Below are 19,782 nucleotides of genomic sequence, written 5' to 3' on the forward strand. Positions count from 1 at the left end.
GATGAACTGCTTTAGTTGTGCCAGATACAAGGTTACTGTAATGTAGTAAGAATCTTACAAATTTCCATGAGCTCAGACATTCCAGTCTGAATACCCCCATAATAAACCTGCTTCTGGGCCTGATAAAGTCACCCGCAAGTGCAAGAGCAAAAGGGCCTGCGCTCCCCAACCTGCTGGTGCAGGCCTGCTGCAAGCTGTCCCCATTCCCAGAGCGAGAGCTCTGACCAAGCTCTGATCCCGGGTGGCGGCTCCTCTGGGAGGAGAGGTGCACAGGCCTATCCTGTGTGGCTAAACACGGGGGGGCCCTTGGAGGGCCGAGGGCCGGGCTGCCTAGAGTCAGCCCCAGGAAGAATGAGAACTGGAAGCGGTCAGATGTCTCTCCGCTGTCTCCGCCACTCCCCTCCTGCAGAAGCAGGGTCCCTCTGCTCACCCCACCTTCTCCTTCCTGTAACATTCTTTCTGACCCACTTCTCATTGCTATCCTGCCCCAAACTAAAGTAGGAGCAAATGCACATGGTATTCCTATTTTATTTGTATTTTTGGAGATTTACAGTTTCACAAGAAACACTGATTTTTCTCAAACAATAGAAAAAAGTTTTTATTTTTTTAAAAAGAACACTGTATTAGAAGAATAAAACAAATCTCTTCAGCAAGCATTGGGCCAATTCAAATTGGAAGAACCAGTGAAACACAAGTTACATACAGGAATTTTATCCAGTTTTAGGAATAATACAAATGCCTTCTTGATTAGTTCTGTAAGGCTCCAAATGGGCCATCTCAGCTTAAAACTGGTAATGAGCTCACAGACAAAAAGCCTCCAGGGTCTCATCTCCTTTGAACACCTCGGCTCACTCTCCAGGAGGCTGCATCTGTTTACAGAACTCATCAAACTGCTGCTGCTCCAGTTCCGTCATGACTCTGTTGAGGGCATAAATCTGAATGGGAGAAAAAGATGTCAGCAATGGAGGCAGCTGCTCAACGTATTCTCAGACCAATGGACTGTGTCATTTGAAAGTGCCAGAACCACAGCAGTGAGCGAACAGGAGAGGTAGATGTGACTATAATTCCATTTGGGGAATCAGGAAAGCAGCAGTAAAACAGGTGTCTTTATGTGGCCTTTAAAGGATCAATAGGCTGTGAATAGGTAGAGACTGGGGAAGGAACTTGATAGGTGATGGGGAGGAAGGGGGGAAGAGATACTATGATTAAGTAAATATGATAAAAAAGTACAGGACTAGTTCTGGTAACTTCAAGTCTGCTAATCTGAAGGATTTGGGGGGGGGGTTGGGAGCTAGAGAGAGCAGGAAGAGTATGTCAGGGACTTAAATACCATGCCAAGGGACCTGGACTTTATGTGGCCGACTGCAGAGCCAGTGAAGATAAGTGTGCAGGGGAGTAACTTGATTCTATCTGGGCTTCTGGAAAGATAACTGGAGACCACACTGGGGATGGAGGGGGTGGAGAGGTTCCAGGCCGCCCAGGAGGCATCTACTGCACAGTGAGAAGGGGACCCAGGGCAGGCAGTGGGCTGGGACAGAAACTACAAGAGACACTCTAAGGTGAAAGGCAGGGGCTTTACCTATTCCTTACCTTCTTTATCATTGCAGTCTTACTCTGTCCACTAAAGGACAGGAACGCCATACAGCTTCCCAATTTGTAGAAGAAAAAAATGAAGGGGCATGTTTGTGTATAGAGAAAATACCTTGATTAATTAAAAAGACAAGAAAGGGGGGGAACACCCTGAGAAGTGAGACACAGAAAATACAGAAGAGCAGAATGAATGGAAAAGCAACCAAATGTACAATAGAGAGGATCACAAAAACTGCAAGGTGGCTCTCCGAAAATGTGAAAGCAAACCTCCACCATCACTGACCAAGAAAAAAGGGAGTGGGTACAAACACACACTGTTAGAATTTAAACAAAAACCACTTAATTATGTGCTATGTAATATAAGAGAGATTACAACAAAACATTATGAACTTTGTGTCAATAAGTTTGAAAAGGTAAATGAAATAAACTCCTAGAAAGTCAAATGATCAAAACTAACTAGAATAATAAGTTGGAATACTCCTATGATCTTTTTTTTTTTTTTACAGAGACAGAGAGAGAGAGAGTCAAAGAGAGGCATAGACTGGGACAGACAGACAGGTACAGAGAGATGAGAAGCATCAATCATTAGTTTTTCGTTGTAACACCTTAGTTGTTCATTGATTGCTTTCTCATATGTGCCTTGACCGTAGGCCTTCAGCAGACTGAGTAACCCCTTGCTCAAGCCAGTGACCTTGGGTCCAAGCTGGTGAGCTTTGCTCAAACCAGATGAGCCCGCGCTCAAGCTGGCGACCTCGGGGTCTCGAACCTGGGTCCTCAGTATCCCAGTCCGACGCTCTATCCACTGCGCCACCACCTGGTCAGGCCTATGATCTTTTTTTTTTCACAAATTTTTTTTCTTATTGTGGCAAGATTCTATAATGTTTAGGAAAAATGGAATTCTACAGTGATGAAAATAGTGACAAACTACACAAATCATTCTAAGAAATGTTAATACTGATGGTTAAAATGGCTTAGTTTTTACAATGAATATGGTAGGTACCCTTTTCATTACTTAATGGTAACCACCCTTGAAAAAACCACCACAAAAACACTTGACTTAAAAAAGGTAGCAACAGAGGAAAGAAGAATGGAATACAAACAAACAAAAACAAATGATAGAAAAACAAAAGAGAAGAATCAAACAAGATACAAAACTAACAGAAAGCAATTTATAAAATGGCAATAGGGAACCCACAAGTGTCAATAATTACACTAAATGTAAATGGATTAAACTTACCAATAAAAAGACACAGAGTAGCAGAATGGATTAAAAAAGAAAATCCAACTATATGCTGCCTACAAGAAACACATCTAAGCAACAAGGATAAAAACAAATTCAAAGTGAAAGGCTGGAAAACAATATTCCAAGCAAACAACACCCAAAAAAAAGCAGGTGTAGCAATACTCATATCTAATAATGCTGACTACAAGACAGAAAAAGTACTCAGAGACAAAAATGGTCATTTCATAATGATTAAGGGGAAGTTGAATCAAGAAGACATAACAATCCTTAATATATATGCACCAAACCAAGGAGCACCAAAATATATAAGACAAGCTACTTATTGACCTTAAAACAAAAACTAACAAAAATACAATCCTACTTGGAGACCTCAATACACCGCTGACGGCTCTAGATCGGTCATCCAAACAGAGAATCAATAAAGATATAGTGGCCTTAAACAAAATACTAGAACACCTGGATATGATAGAGATCTATAGGACACTTCATCCCAAAGCGATAGAGTATACATTTTTCTCTAGTGTACATGGAACATTCTCAAGAATTGACCATATGTTGGGCCACAAAGACAATATCAGCAAATTTAGAAAAATTGAAATTGTACCAAGTATATTCTCTGATCATAAAGCCTTGAAACTAGAATTCAACTGCAAAAAAGAGGGGGAAAAACCCACAAAAATGTGGAAACTAAACAACATACTTCTAAAAAATGAATGGGTCAAAGAAGAAATAAGCACAGAGATCAAAAGATATATACAGACAAATGAAAATGAAAATACGACATATCAGAATCTCTGGGATGCAGCAAAAGCAGTAATAAGAGGAAAGTTCATATCACTTCAGGCCTATATGAACAAACAAGAGAGAGCCCAAGTAAACCACTTAACTTCACACCTTAAGGAACTAGAAAAAAGAAGAACAAAGACAACCCAAAACCAGCCGAAGAAAGGAGATAATAAAAATCAGAGCAGAAATAAATGAAATAGAGAACAGAAAAACTATAGAAAAAATCAATAAAACAAGGAGCTGGTTCTTTGAAAAGATCAACAAAATTGACAAACCCTTGGCAAGACTCACCAAGGAAAAAAGGCACAGGACTCAAATAAATAAAATCCAAAATGAAAGAGGAGAGATCACCACAGACATCATAGATATACAAAGAATTATTGTAGAATACTATGAAAAACTATATGCCACCAAATACAACAATCTAGAAGAAATGGATAAATTCCTAGAACAATACAACCTTCCTAGACTGAGTCATGAAGAAGCAGAAAGCCTAAACAGACCAATCAGCAGGGAGGAAATAGAAAAAACTATTAAAAACCTCCTCCAAAATAAAAGTCCAGGCCCAGACGGTTATACTAATGAATTCTATCAAACATTCAAAGAAGACTTGGTTCCTATTCTACACAAAGTCTTCCAAAAAATTGAAGAAGAAGCAATACTTCCAAACACATTTTAGGAGGCCAACATAACCCTCATACCAAAACCTGGCAAGGATGGCACAAAGAAAGAAAACTACAGACCAATATCTCTAATGAATACAGATGCTAAAATACTAAACAAAATACTGGCAAATGGAATACAACAACATATTAAAAAAATAATACATCATGATCAAGTGGGATTCATCCCAGAATCTCAAGGATGGTTCAACATACGTAAAACGGTTAACGTAATACACCGTATCAACAAAACAAAAAACAAAAACCACATGATCTTATCAATAGACGCAGAAAAGGCATTCGATAAAATACAACACAATTTTATGTTTAAGACTCTCAACAAAATGGGTATAGAAGGAAAATATCTCAACATGATAAAGGCCATATATGATAAACCATCAGCCAACATCATATTAAATGGCATAAAACTGAGGACTTTCTACCTTAAATCAGGAACAAGACAGGGTTGTCCACTCTCTCCACTCTTATTTAACGTGGTGCTAGAAGTTCTGGCCAGAGCAATCAGACAAGACAAAGAAATAAAAGGCATCCATATCGGAAAAGAAGAAGTAAAGGTATCACTTTTTGCTGATGGTATGATCCTATACATCGAAAACCCGAAGGACTCCACAAAAAGATTATTAGAAACAATAAACCAATACAGTAAGGTCACAGGATACAAAATTAACATACAAAAGTCCATAGCCTTTCTATATGCCAACAATGAAATATTAGAAAATGAACTCAAAAAAATAATCCCCTTCACGATTGCAACAAAAAAAATAAAATACCTAGGAATAAACATAACAAAGAATGTAAAGGACCTATATAATGAAAACTACAAGGCATTATTAAGAGAAATAGAAAAAGACACAATGAGATGGAAAAATATTCCTTGTTATTGGATAGGAAGAATAAATATAACTAAAATGGCCATATTACCCAAAGCAATATATAAATTTAATGCAATTCCCATCAAAATTCCTATGACATTTTTTAAAGAAATGGAACAAAAAATCATCAGATTTATATGGAACTATAAAAAACCCCAAATAGCCAAAGCAATCCTAAGGAAAAAGAATGAAGCTGGGGGCATTACAATACCTGACTTTAAACTATATTATAGGGCCACGATAATCAAAACAGCATGGTATTGGCAGAAAAATAGACACTCAGACCAATGGAACAGAATAGAAAGCCCAGAAATAAAACCACATATATATGGTCAAATAATCTTTGACAAAGGGGCCAACAACACACAATGGAGAAAAGAAAGCCTCTTCAACAAATGGTGTTGGGAAAACTGGAAAGCCACATGCAAAAGAATGAAACTCGACTACAGCCTGTCCCCGTGTACTAAAATTAATTCAAAATGGATCAAAGACCTAAATATAAGACCTGAAACAATAAAGTACATAGAAGAAGACATAGGTACTAAACTCATGGACCTGGGTTTTAAAGAACATTTTATGAACTTGACTCCAATGGCAAGAGAAGTGAAGGCAAAGATAAATGAATGGGACTACATCAGACTAAAAAGTTTTTGCTCAGCAAGAGAAACTGATATCAAAATAAACAGACAGCCGACTAAATGGGAAATGATATTTTCAAACAACAGCTCAGATAAGGGCCTAATATCCAAAATTTACAAAGAACTCATAAAACTCAACAACAAACGAACAAACAATCCAATAAAAAAATGGGAAGAGGACATGAACAGACACTTCTCCCAGGAAGAGATACAAATGGCCAACAGATATATGAAAAGATGCTCAGCTTCATTAGTTATTAGAGAAATGCAAATCAAAACTACAATGAGATACCACCTCACCCCTGTTAGATTAGCTATTATCAACAAGACGGGTAATAGCAAATGTTGGAGAGGCTGCGGAGAAAAGGGAACTCTCATCCACTGTTGGTGGGACTGTAAAGTAGTACAACCATTATGGAGGAAAGTATGGTGGTTCCTCAAAAAACTGCAAATAGAACTACCTTATGACCCAGCAATCCCTCTACTGGGTATATACCCCAAAACCTCAGAAACATTGATACGTAAAGACACATGTAGCCCCATGTTCATTGCAGCACTGTTCACAGTGGCCAAGACATGGAAACAACCAAAAAGCCCTTCAATAGAAGACTGGATAAAGAAGATGTGGCACATATACACTATGGAATACTACTCAGCCATAAGAAATGATGACATCAGATCATTTACAGCAAAATGGTGGGATCTTGATAACATTATACGGAGTGAAATAAGTAAATCAGAAAAAAACAAGAACTACATGATTCCATACATTGGTGGAACACAAAAACGAGACTAAGAGACATGGACAAGAGTGTGGTGGTTACCAGGGGTGGGGGGAGGGAGGACATAGGAGGGAGGGAGGGAGAGAGTTAGGGGGAGGGGGAGGGGCACAGAGAACTAGATAGAGGGTGACGGAGGACAATCTGACTATGGGCGAGGGGTATGCAACATAATTTAATGACAAGATAACCTAGACATGTTTTCTTTGAATATATGTACCCTGATTTATTAATGTCATCCCATTAACATTAATAAAAATTTATTAAAAAAAAAAAAAAGGAAGACAGTGTGCTAAAGTTTGGTGAGAAGAAAGAGAGCAGTCCAAGGTCGGAGAGATAACAGCACCAGCTCATGGAGAGCCTTCTAGGACATTGTAAGGACTTAGTCTTTTTTTTTTTTTTTTCAAAATGATCTGAGACTCACTGCAGAGTTTTAAGTAAAGAAATGTAAATTTTGCTGCAAAAGAAAAAATTATAAACGAGTATTATATATTTAATAATATGTATATTAAAATATTTAGAGTGAACTGTACTGATAACTGCAATTTACTTTAAAATGCATAAAAAATTAGATTGATGGATGAATAGAGCAATGGATAGACGATTAGGTATGTGAGAAAGCAAGTACCGTAGTGTTTTGATGGTAGAATCTAGCTGATGGGCATACAGGTGTTTCCCATAAACTTCTTCCAACTGTACAATATTTTTAAATTTACTTTTCATAATACAGTGTTGGGAGGGAAGAGACTAAGAGGAAGGAAACTAAGGACAGAAACTATAGATGACTCTTTCAAGGAATTTTGTTCAAGGAAGACTAAACAAATAAGATGGCAGCTCGCTGAGGAAGTAAATTTAAGATGTTTTGGTTTTTTTAAGATACAAAAAACAATAGATGTTTGGTTTTATGCTACTGAGAATGACCCAGAAGAGAACAAAAGAAGTGATATTGTAGGAAAGAGAGGAGAGAATTGCTTGTGCAATGTCCTTGTGTTGGGCAGATAAAATATATTTTGGTCACTTTGTTAAAGATGGCGCTGCCCACGTGGAAGCCTGTCGCCCCGGTGATAATATTAGTTGCCCTTCTTGCTTGGGACAGGCATGATTATATTAATGTGTGTTGGGGGAGGGCTTTCGCACCAAAAGGTTTTAAAAGAAAGAGATCACGTTGTTCCGGAGAAGAGTGATTATGTTCTAGGAGGAGCCCATGCTGGAGGAGAGCAGAGAAAGGCCACATGGAGGAGAGGAGAAGCAGCTAAGATGGTGGAATGCTGAAGGAGAAGCCCGTTTGTGCAGAGTTTGTGCAGAGAGGAGGAGATGGGGAACAGAGGTGAATAAGGCTGGTGAGGTAGATACCTTTGATCCAAGGAAAACTCGGATAAGTCAGTGGCTTTGGGAGCCCTGAATGGAAAAGGAAGTGTTTTCCCGCTGGGTGTATTTCTTGCCCGTTAGGTGCAAGCCAGGATTAAAGCTAATGCCCCACCAAAAAAAAAAAAAAAGGCTTAGTTTTACATTATATATATTATATATATATATATATACAGTACATATGTGTGTGTGTGTGTGTATATATATATATATATAACCACAATAAAAATAAATTTGAATGGTTTAAAAATGATGCTGAATGAAAAAGTCAGACTATAATAACATAGTTCAAGGTCAGAAACATGCAAAGCTTGACAATATATTCTTACACCACAAAGTATTACTTAGGCATACACACAGAAATTGTAGCAAGGGAGTGATGAGCATGAAATTAAGGAATGAGGGTGCTGCTAATGGAAAGGGTCAGGGACATGACTAGAGTGGGGCTCAAGGCCTCTGTAGTTGGGTGGTAGGTACAAAGGTGTTTGTTTTACTCATCTTGTTTAAGTTGTACACACACATTATTTTAACCTCTGCTTCATTCATTGATGCTTTAGTGAGCATTTGTCATCTGCACATTACTGTGCTAGGGACTGAGAAGGATATTCAATGGCTTCTTGGAGACCTCCAGATCAAGGAGACAGGCTGGAAGGAGCAAGGGGGAAAATAAAATAAGAAGAGAAAGAAGAGACTCAAAATGGGTCAGGAGGTCTAAACCAAATGAGAGAATTTCAGGATGGAAAGGGTCACTGACTTTGTCAAATGCTGCTTCACCTGCCCATTGTGCCTTCTCTTCCCATTCACCCTCGCATCTCTCATTCACATCTAGCTTTCTGGACTGTGGCATCCCTGCAGAACTGAAAGGAAACTGTCTCTTTCTCCCCCCAAGGGGTCTTGTCACATTCCTATTTTAGGAGATTACAGTCCAGACAACACAAATAAAGAAGATAGCAAGGCAGCTGCAGGCAAAGTGCTTTTGCAGGAGAACATCCTATCTGTTTAGATGGCAGTCCTGCCCCTCAATCCCTCATTAACTAGGGATTCTGGTCACATCGCTTCACTTCAAAATGAGAGTATTTCTTTTTACCTTACAAAGTTATGTATTAAATCTCTCCTAATTTTATTGCAGGAAGGATTTACCAAGGTTAAAATGGGGCCCTGGCTGGTTGGCTCAGTGGTAGAGCCTCGGCCGGGCATGTGGAAGTCCCGGGTTCAATTCCCAGTCAGGGTACACAGGAGAAGGGACCATCTGCTTCTCTCCCCTGCTCTCTCTCTTCCCCTCCCACAGCCATGGCCTTGAATGGTTTGAGCAACTCCCCCCCACCCAGGATGGCTCCAGGCACTAAAATAGCTTAGTTGCTGAGCAATGGAACAATGCCCCAGATGGGCAGAGCATCGTCCCATCGAGGGCTTGCCAGGTGGATCCCAGTTGGGTCACATGCGGGAGTCTGTCTCTCTGCCTCCCCGCCTCCCACTTAATAAAAAAAAAAGGGAGTGAAAATAATACCCGAGTAACTAGGACTACATGTGTTCATGCATATGCAGGTTGGCCCCATGCCTGGCACATCTGAACAGCTCAACAAGTGCCAGCTGTCGCTAGAGCGCAACTCCAACTTCAGCAAGTCAACATACACATGATCAGCTGCTCAATGCCACGTCCACACTGAGAGCACACGCCTGCCTGGAAGCTGATGATTCCGGGTAACAACTGTGGCCATTCCCTGAGTGCTTTCTCTGTGCCAGGCACTGTGCTAAGAACTTGCCATTTAACATTTCTGTTCCTTATAACAATCTGGTGAGGCAGATACTATTATCATCATTTTACCAAGGTGGGCTGAGGAACTGAGGTTCAGAGAGGACTCAGATCCAAGGTCACATGGGAAGAAGTGGGATTTATGGAGGAGTAGGGATTAGAAGTCACACGAATAAATCTAACATGTGGAACCTCACTGGGGGTCAATAAGAGCATGAACAATGTCCTCAACAACATCTATCCCTACAGTAGGCACAAGGGAGGTTCCTCAGGGCTGTTTCTGATAGCAGGCTTCCAACTGTTCACCAAAGTGCAGTGCAGTAAAATTGTCAGGGAGCCTGGATCCAGTTGGGGACAAGGAGGTGAAGAAAAGGGAAACAATTTGTTGGGATCCAGGCGCACAGCTCTCTGATGACCTGCCTTAATACAAATGCAGATTTCAGTTGATGGATTAACTTCAAACACACTTAAGTTTACTTATTATGGTCACTATCTGCCATCTGCACTGAACGCAAGCCCTACAGGTAGGGATTCTCCTCTGCCTGGTCTATGTACCTCGAGCTCCTACAACAGTGCCTGGTACATAGTAGCAGCTCAATATGTGTTTAATGAATGGGCCAGATTAATAAAAATGTAAAGTCTGCTCCTATCAAGTGTTGGGAAAGAAGTGAGCAATGAGAACTCTCTCACTCTGCTAATGCAGGTACAAACTGTACAATTTGTTTGAAAGCAATTTGGCAATTGTCTAGTAAAACTGAAATGTACCCAGTAGTTCTATTTCTAGTTAAATATGCCCTATAGAAATTCTAGTACAGGTGCCAAAAGAGACATTTAAATGTTTTTGACTACAGCAATGTCTGTAATAGCAAAAACAAAACAAAATAATAATTTAAATGTCCAGCACTGGAGAAATGGGTAAATGCACTAAAGTAGATTCATAAAATAGACCACTATAAACAGTGATAAGAAATTAACTAGATTATTTTTTTTTAAGTTTTAAAATTTATTGATTTTAGAGCAAGAAACATTGTTGTTCCACTTATTTATGCATTCATTGGTTGACTCTTGCATGTGCCCTGACCAGATATTGAACCTGCAACCTCGGCATCTCAACATGGTGCTCTATCCAACTAAGCTACCCAGCCAGGGCCTAGACTCTTATACAGTGGTACCTTGAGATACGAATTTAATTCGTTCTGTAACGAAGCTTGTAAGTCAGTCAACTTGTATATCAAACTGCCGATACTGGACCTGTGCGCCAACGCACCAACTAGTGGCAGCTTCCCTAATCACAACTTGTATCTCAAAATTTCGCTCGGATCTTGAACAAAAGTACAGACTGAGTCGCAGCTCGTATCTTAAAAATTCATATGTTGGTCTGTTCGTATCTCAAGGTACCCCTGTATTAACAAAAAATAGTTCTAAAAAACATAATGTAAGCAAAATAAAACATGGAATTTTATTAATGCAAAATTTTAAACACCAAAGAATACTGTATATTGTTCAAGGGTATCTAGTCTTTCAATGTATAAGTATATTAAAAAATAGTGGCTGCTCAAGGGTAAGAGAAAAGAGTGTAAGATAGGAAATGGACAAGGGGGACTTCAAATTTATATAGAATTTTTATCTTATTTAAAAAAACACTCCAGGCAAATATGACAAAATGTTAACCACTTCTAATCTGGGGTGCCGAGTACCTAAGTGCTTGTTATATTTTATTTTTCTGTGTATTTTAATTTCTCAAAAAAAGTAAAGAATGAACAAAACAAACAGAAAGAGGGAAAAGTGCAGCAAGCTTTCCCTTGCTCTTAAATACTAAAATAAAATACGCACATCGGGATGTGATTCAACATAGGCAGTGTAAATAGTTTAAGCCTCTCATTCACAAACGGATGGTAAGTATCAACTGAACAAAGGACATACTGGTGTGTGTTGAGCTTGGGCCTCTCCTTCCTGGTTATGAGCAGCTCCTCTCCGGCTAAATCCAGAACATCTGTGCTGGGGTGTCTGACTCTTGACCTCTTTCACTCCGACCCCGCCTCCCTCACATGTCCCTTCTTTTTCTTTTCTTCCTTCCCTTGGGTCATACCACAAACGCTCTGCTCCAGGAGTCATCTGGAGACCTGGTACTTGTCAGGGTTCTGATACTAACTTGGCGTGTGACTCTGGGCTGTCACTTCACCATTCCGGACCTCAACAATCATCTCTCTACACCTGGAGGGAGACCAGTTTTGCCTGGAGGCGTGTAAGGCTCCCCAATTACAGTTCTACTGTTTCTCTTTTCTAGCACAGTCTCCAGCAGACTACAGGTATATGGCCCCTCCTCAGTCTCACCTCTGCTCTTTGTCTTTGCTTCAGCTCCTGCTGGGCTGATTTCTGCTTGGCCTTCTCCACTCTGCTGACAGGTTCTTTAACTTTGGACTTTTCTTTACGTGCAGGTGGATCCATGACTTGGCTTCTGAATATTTCTTTGTCAGCTCTGAGCTGGATGGTAGGTGCAGAAAGAGGGAGAGGGGAAGAAGGGAAGGGGAGGGGAGGGGAGGTTAGGGAAGGGAGGGAGGGGAAGGGAAGGGAAGGGAAGGAAGGGGAGGGGAGGGGGAAGAAAGAGGAAGAGGAGGAAAGCAGGAAAAAAGAAAAGAATTGCTAGTCATTGACTTAACTTATCCACTAGCTCTGCCCCTTCCTTTGACAGGTAAGGCAGAGTGGCCGGGTGCAAAAAGCGCTGTATTTGAAGGGTAAGACCTGACGCCCAGCCCTGGCCAGTTTGCTCAGTGGTAGAGAGTCGGCCTGGCGTGCAGGAGTCCCGGGTTCGATTCCCGGCCAGGGCACACAGGAGAGGTGCCTATCTGCTTCTCCACCCCTCCCCCTCTCCTTCCTCTCTGTCTCTCTCTTCCCCTCCCACAGCTGAGGCTCCATTGGAGCAAAGATGGCCAGGGCGCTGAGGATGGCTCTGTGGCCTCTGCCTCAGGCGCTAGAATGGCTTTGGATGCAACAGAGCGACGCCCCAGAGGGGCAGAGCATCGCCCCCTGGTGGGCATGCCGGGTGGACCCCAGTTGGGCGCATGTGGGAGTCTGTCTGACTGCCTCCCCGTTTCCAGCTTCGGAAAAATGCAAAAAAAAAACACAAAAAAAACCTGACGCCCATCGGCACGACCTCGCTGGGTGTCTCTAGACATATCTCCCCATTCCGAGCCTTAGTTTCCTATCTGTAAAATGGGACAATATTTCCATTCGCTGGCCTCCTCCCAAGAGCTGCTCTGTAAGGACCAAATAAGAAGACCCACGTGAAAGCGTTTCATACACTGGAGCTTGCAGTACCCAACGTGGGACTGTTATAATTAAGAGGAAACCGAGGCCCAGAAGGACAAGCCAGCCGGTCTCGCAGCGGGGAGGTCCGAGCCTTGCACTGTCTCCAGCAGGGCTTTCCTCCCTCGGTCCTGACGGACAGCTCCGTCCCAATCCAGCCGCAGGGCCCCGCCCTCCGCGGTCCGCGGCCCGCCCCCAACGCCGGCCCGCCCTGGGCCCGATCCCGGCCCCAGGGGAGCCTCCCCTCCCACCGCTGCCCTCTCCCGGTGCAAAATGGCGGCGGGGGCAGGCGGGTCTCGGGAATCGGCACCTTCCTCCCTGGCCTCAAGACTCTGGGGCCCCGCCGCATCGCGGACACCGCCCCAGCAGGGGAATCCTCACCTTTCCCTACCTTCAGGTCCGCAGTCAGGGGCCGCCGCGCCGCGGACTGGGCGGGGCCGGGGCGCTCCTAGGCCTCGCCCCCAGGCAGGGCCACGCACGCGCAGAGCGCTTGTCTGTATCCCTTGCGTGGGCTCTAGCTGTGGCAGGGCCGGTTTGGGAAAGGTGGTTCCCGGTAATATTTTCTGGGACAGCTGCTGGGCTTTAAAGTGTAATATCTAAAACCTGGGATTAGAATTGTAACTTTTTGAGCCTCATTTTCTTAATTCGAAAAGCGGGGATGATGACTGCTCTTTTCTTGATTTTAGAGCTTATTAGGGAGGTCAAGTGCGATCCTATTTGCCGCAGTACTTTGAAAAATCGTGACAGAAGTATAAACAGCCAGTATAGACATAGAGTTCAAGTTTACTGCTAATAGTTTACAATAATTTTTACAATTACAAGTTTACAATTATTTAAAATAATTTTACAAATTAAAATAGATGGCTGTCAGCCCATAGACCAAAAAACAAACAAACAAAAAAAGCTGGATGTCATATTTCATTTATTAGATTATCAAGCATTGAAGAAAATGGTAGATAAATGCTTTGACAACAGAAATCCTGTTCAATCTAACAACAGTAACAACAATAATAGCCACTTCTGGGCTTTTTATGTTCCAGGTACTTTTCTTAGAGTTCCACTTTTTTTCTTTACATTTTTAAAAAAGATTTTATTGATTGATTTTACAGAGAGAGGAGAGAGGGGTTGCAGGGAGCCAGAAGTATCCACTCATAGTTGATTCACTATAATTGTTCATTGGTTGCTTGTCTTATGTGCTTTGACCGGGTTAGATCAGGGTTTCCAATCAGCAACCTCAGCATCCCAGGTCGAGGCTCTATCCAATGTGCCACCACAAGCCAGATGGAGTTTCATGTTTCTTAACTCATGTATTTCTCATGATCAGTATGTATAACGTACAATATAATAATATGCTATTATTATTCCCCTTTTACAGATAGAGGAACAGACACTAAGAAGTGACTTGTCCAAGGTCACACAGCTAAGCGCCCCAGCAAGTATTTCAGCCAGGATTCTAGAGAAAACAATTGCCTAAGGAATGTTCAGGCCCACTACTTTTGTTCCTTTTGAAACAAATGATGGATGCTAAGCAAACAGCGTAGCCCAGGGGGACACACACACTCTCTTTTTCTTTTTTAAAATTTTATTTATTGATTTTTTATGGTGAAGGGAGAGCGAGAGAGATGAGAGAGAGAAAGAGGGGGCAGAGTGGGAAGCATCAACTCATAGTAGTTGCTTCCCATATTTCCCATATGTGCCTTGACTGGGTAAGCCCAGGGTTTTGACCCTGCAACCTAAGCGTTCCAGGTCGACACTTTATCCACTGTGCCACCACAGGTCAGGTCAAATACACTTTCAAAGTAAATTGTCATAACTTTTTTGGAAATCAGTTTGGTACTACATATCAAAAGTCTTAAAAATGAGCACAACAGCACAAAAAGACAAATACTGCATGACTCTATTTATATGAGATGTCTAAACTAGTCAAACTCCTGGAAAGTAGAAGGGTGATTGCCCGGGGCTGGGTGGGTGGGGGGGTTGTTTAATGGATAGAGTTTCAGTTTTGCAAGAAGCAAAAGTCCTAGAGATCTATTGCACAGCAGTGTGACTATAAAAATGATTAAGATGTTAGATCACAAGTGCCTTTTTTACCAAATTTTTAAAAAGAGCATAACCTTTAACTAAGCAATTCCACTTCCAAGTGAACCTAACTAAATACTGTAATCAGCACTATTCCTAAGAGTAAAAATCAGAAACCAGCAAAATATTTAAAATATGGTTGATTAAATAAATGATAGAATAGCTATCATGGGATTCTTTGTGGCCATTAAAATGACATAGAAGAATATTTATTGATGTAATAAAATGCTTTTAGTTTCTTAAATGAAAATGTTACAAAGAAGCACATATAACATATTTTTAAAAAGATTAACATATAGGCCCTGGCTGGTTCAGTGGAGAGAGCGTTGGCCGGGTGTATGGACATCCTGGGTTTGATTCCCCATCAGGGCACACAGGAGAAGTGACCATCTGTTTCTCCCCCCTCTACCTCCCTCTTCTCTGCCTCTTCCCCCCTGCAGCCAGTGGTTTGATTGGATCGAGTGTGGCTCCATGTGCTGAGGATAGCTTGAGCATGTCAGTCTCAGAAGCTATAAAGTCAGCCTTAGGAGCTAAAAATAGCTGGGTACTTGAGCATCGGCTGCCGGGTGGATCTGGTCCGGGCACATGTGGGAGTCTGCCTCACTGTCTCTCCTCCTCTCACCTAAAAAAGATATTATCATATACACATGGAAAAGAGGCTGTATGAGAGCACAGCAAAATGTAAATCCAGGTTATTTTAAGAATAGAAGTTATTTTTATATTCTTTGTGCTTTTCTGGGTTTCCAAAATAAACATTTGTACTTTAACAACACTTATACTTTCTTCTTTCAATCAGAAGAAAATCTAATGTTATTTTAAAAATCGTACACAAATGCTGATTGGTTGAATTATTATTATTAATAAAAGTTACCAAGCCAGAGTCTATAGTGGTGGTATTTTACATTTGTGTCATGTTGTACAGTTTATAAAGTTTATATAAACTCTGGGCTAGATCACAGCTGGAGACAGGGCAGAGATCTTTGGAAGGCTTTAAAAAGCCAACTAAACAGACTAGATATAGACTATGTAGGTGGGGGAAAGCCAAACTAGAAGATTAAAAAAATAGTGACACTACTGATAAAAGTGAAGTTTGGTGAGTTGGCTAGGGAAAGGATGAGGAAAAGGATACATGTGTGTGTGTGTGTGTGTGGTGTGTGTGTGTGTGTGTGTGTGTGTGTGTGTGTGTGAGAGAGAGAGAGAGAGAGAGAGAGAGAGAGAGAGAGTTTACACTTATATATGCCAATGGGCAAAAGTCATCCAGTAGTATGTGGCTCCAGAAAGGATATTAGTTTCCGATTCTGCATCAGGAAGGTGAAGGCTGGAGCCAGGAATGGGTGAAAGTCCCCTCCCTGTTTTTCCTCCATGAGTTTATGATTTCTTTCTCTCTCTCTTGTGACCATCAATATGCCCTTGGCCAATCTACAAAATACCCTGAATGATTGAATTGGAGTTTACATTAATATAGGTATAACATTTTTTTACAGTTGAGGTGTATACCATACTAGGATTACATTCACTTTATTGAATAGCTCCTTTGTTTTTTTTCTGAAGTAAAAAAATTGCCTGTTTTAAAAAATGTGCTTAATTACTTATGCATCAATTGTGTTCATTCTTCCACAAATTCTCCATTAGGACTATAAAGCATCTCTTGATCTGGTCACATGAATCTAGTGGTCTTTCAATATCTTTTTTTATTTCTTGGAGACTCCCTTCTCTAGGTTCAACCTCCTCTCCTTCCAAACTGTAGTTTTGGCCTCGCTGTCCAGCTGTTGTTCGAGGACAGGCATGGCCAACATACAGCCCGCGATTAAATTTTTAATATTCTCCGCTACTTTAAAATCTCAGCTACTCAGAAGCGAAAGCATCTTTGATTATTGGAAATCGAGATATTTAAAAAGATAGTGATACGTGGAAAAGAATTCCACGTGTGACTAATCTAGGGTTAACTTCCAATAATTGGTCGAATGGATTCGCGATTCTTCTTTATTTTTTAAAAAAATTCCATTATAAAGATTTACAACTTTTGTACTCGTCTGTACTCTATAGGAACAGTTTGACATTTAGTGGCGGCGATATGAAACCCACATTCTTTTAGGTGGAGTTTGTCAGTGCGCACCCAAGGTCAAACAATTCGTTATTTTTGTGGTCAAGGGTGCTGAATCTAGTGGCATTGTAGCATAGACAATAGCTGCAGTTGATAACTGAAAACGTGTCCAGGCTGTTTGTAAAACGAAATAATTGTTTTATTTGTGATATAACCCCTTCAAGCTCATTCTATTAATTAAATATTGTTTTGATTGATTGTGATACAGTTTGGATATTTATACTGTATGTAATTATATTTTTATAAAATATATTTTTATTAAAATAATATTGTATATTAAAATTTTTTTCACTCACATTCCTTTTTTTTTCACTCACATTCTTAAACAAATTACATAATAAAATTTTGTTTACTTAAATGAATCATTTTTGTACTTAACATTTTTTAATTTTAATATTTCATCCGACCTGTGAAAAATGTTTTCTTTCTAATCTGGCCCGGGGGCAAAAACTGTTGGCCACGCCTGACCTAGGACATCCCTTAACTACATTCTGGGGATTCCCATCTCTTCTCTCAGGTGCCAGATCCCCTGTCTCCTGAACCTTCCTATTTGTGGTTTATTCTTTCGGTTTGGAGAAGCACACTCTCCAGTAACTCCCCCAGAAGGGGTTCACGGGAGGTCAGCTTTTGAAACCTTGCTTGTCTAAAAATGGCTTCATTTTACCTTCACCCTTGACTGTCAGGTAGGGTACAGATTTGTAGATTGGAAATCATTTCCTCCCAATTTTAAAGACATTGGTCCACTGTAATCTCCCTTGTCATCTGTCTCTGTCTCTCTCTTTTGTGTGCTAAAGAAAGAAAGAAAAAAGTTTAATTTTCTGGTTTCCTGACTTTCCTTTTGGTAGCCTCTTGCTTTTGTGTTGTGGGTTCAGGTTTTCTCTTATTTTATATTTCTGAAGATATCAATTGTAATTTTCTGTCATTTTCTTCCACTCCCTATACTGTTTTTGTTGTTTATTTTGGTCTGTGACTTTCAAGTTGGAGACTTTCCTTAGATAATAATAATAGCTACCATTTATTTGGTGTCAAGCTCTCTTCTAAGTATTGCACATATTTTAACTAATTTTATCCTTACACCAACCCAGTGAGGTAGCTACCATTCTTACTCTCAATTGACCAAAAAGGAAAATGAGACACAGAAAGGTTACAACTCTTGTCCAGATCACACAGCTCAGAAGTGAACCTGACTCTAGTTAAACCTCTAGCTTTCCAGTTTATAAGAAACATGAGGGATAGAGAAATGAAACAACCCATTTTTATCATCAAGGGAATGGACAATCTGTTGGTATATTCATGCAATGTTCTACCACACAGCGGTGAATGAATGTACTGGAGCTCTGTGAATCAGTCTTAATTTGGGTGAATTTCAGTGTTTTAATTCATACTCCACCCAAGGCAGAGAGTGAGACAAGTCTTTCTATATTTAAGGAGGTGATCTCAGGAGTCAGGAGTGGTGAGTGAGTTACTGATGATTGTGCTACTGTGCTTATTCCCGCTGGGAACTCCCTGAGTCGTATAGGACACAGATGGAACTAGCTCTCTGAAGGTGGGAGGCTGGAGCGTTTTCCACACACTCCTGTCACCGCAGGTTGATCCCTGAGGCATTAACTTTCCTGAACTCCTGGGCTGCACATGAGCCAAACAGCCTCCCAAAGCCCAAGTCAAAGGAGCCGAGAGCTGCTGTGGCCTTTGGGGTGCCATGCTGGCAGCGTGTCTGCACGTCTCAGCTACCCCAAAACTGGGTGGGTTGAGTGGACATGGTTTGGGCCACCACAGGTGTCAGCTAGACTCAGAAACTAATGTTAAGTGAAAATAGGAAATTACAGAGAATTAGAGTGTGCTCCATTTTCATAAGGTTCAAAAATACATAAAAGTATATAATACATTGGGTTTCCCCCATATATATTTTATTATCTAAAGATCATGTAAGTAATATGTGCTCCTTGTAAAAACTGTGAAGAGTAAAAATGAAAGTTTCCCTCCCCCCCTCTTTCCTCCCATTAATTTTGTTGCCTTTTCCAGAGAGAACCATTTTTTAAAATTTATTTATTTATTTATTTATTTTTAAATTTATTATTTTTTATCTAAGTATTGTTGGTGTACTTTTAAGATTGTATACCAATCTCATATTGGTTATATTCATTTCAGAAGTATAATATGGTGATTTGACCTCTTTTTTGTTTTTTGTTTTTACAGGGACAGAGAGAGAGTCAGAGAGAGGGATAGATAGGGACAGACAGACAGGAACAGAGAGAGATGAGAAGCATCAATCATCAGTTTTTTGTTGCGACACCTTAGTTGTTCATTGATTGCTTTCTCATATGTGCCTTGACTGCGGGCCTTCAGCAGACTGAGTAACCCCTTGCTCGAGCCAGCGCCCTTGGGCCCAAGCTGGTGAGCTTTTGCTCAAACCAGATGAGCCCGTGCTCAAGCTGGCGACCTCGGGGTCTCGAACCTGGGTTCTCTGCATCCCAGTCCGACGCTCTATCCACTGCGCCACCACCTGGTCAGGCTGATTTGACATTTTTATATCTTACAATTTGATCACCCCACTAATACTAGTAATCATCTGTCCCATGTAGAC

At 40.9% G+C, this 19,782-nt stretch overlaps 1 protein-coding gene across 2 annotated transcripts; it reads right to left on the reverse strand.

Moving 5' to 3' along the window:
• Nucleotides 1-520: 520 nt before the first annotated feature.
• Nucleotides 521-13,457, reverse strand: SVBP (small vasohibin binding protein). 2 transcript variants are annotated; one of them, XM_066372141.1, is made up of 3 exons: nucleotides 13,397-13,457; nucleotides 12,044-12,193; nucleotides 521-935 (listed from the first exon to the last, which is right to left on the reverse strand). In XM_066372141.1, the coding sequence occupies exons 2-3, from the start codon at nucleotides 12,155-12,157 to the stop codon at nucleotides 849-851; spliced, it is 201 nt and encodes a 66-aa protein (XP_066228238.1). In that variant the 5' UTR covers nucleotides 12,158-12,193; nucleotides 13,397-13,457; the 3' UTR covers nucleotides 521-848. The 2 variants fall into 2 exon arrangements, with proteins under 2 accessions (XP_066228238.1, XP_066228237.1); XM_066372140.1 differs by having other exon boundaries at nucleotides 13,407-13,453.
• Between the last annotated feature and the right edge of the window lie 6,325 nt (nucleotides 13,458-19,782).

The sequence above is a fragment of the Saccopteryx leptura genome, chromosome 3 (genome assembly GCF_036850995.1).
Source record: "Saccopteryx leptura isolate mSacLep1 chromosome 3, mSacLep1_pri_phased_curated, whole genome shotgun sequence".
Classification (NCBI taxonomy): Eukaryota; Metazoa; Chordata; class Mammalia; order Chiroptera; family Emballonuridae; genus Saccopteryx; species Saccopteryx leptura.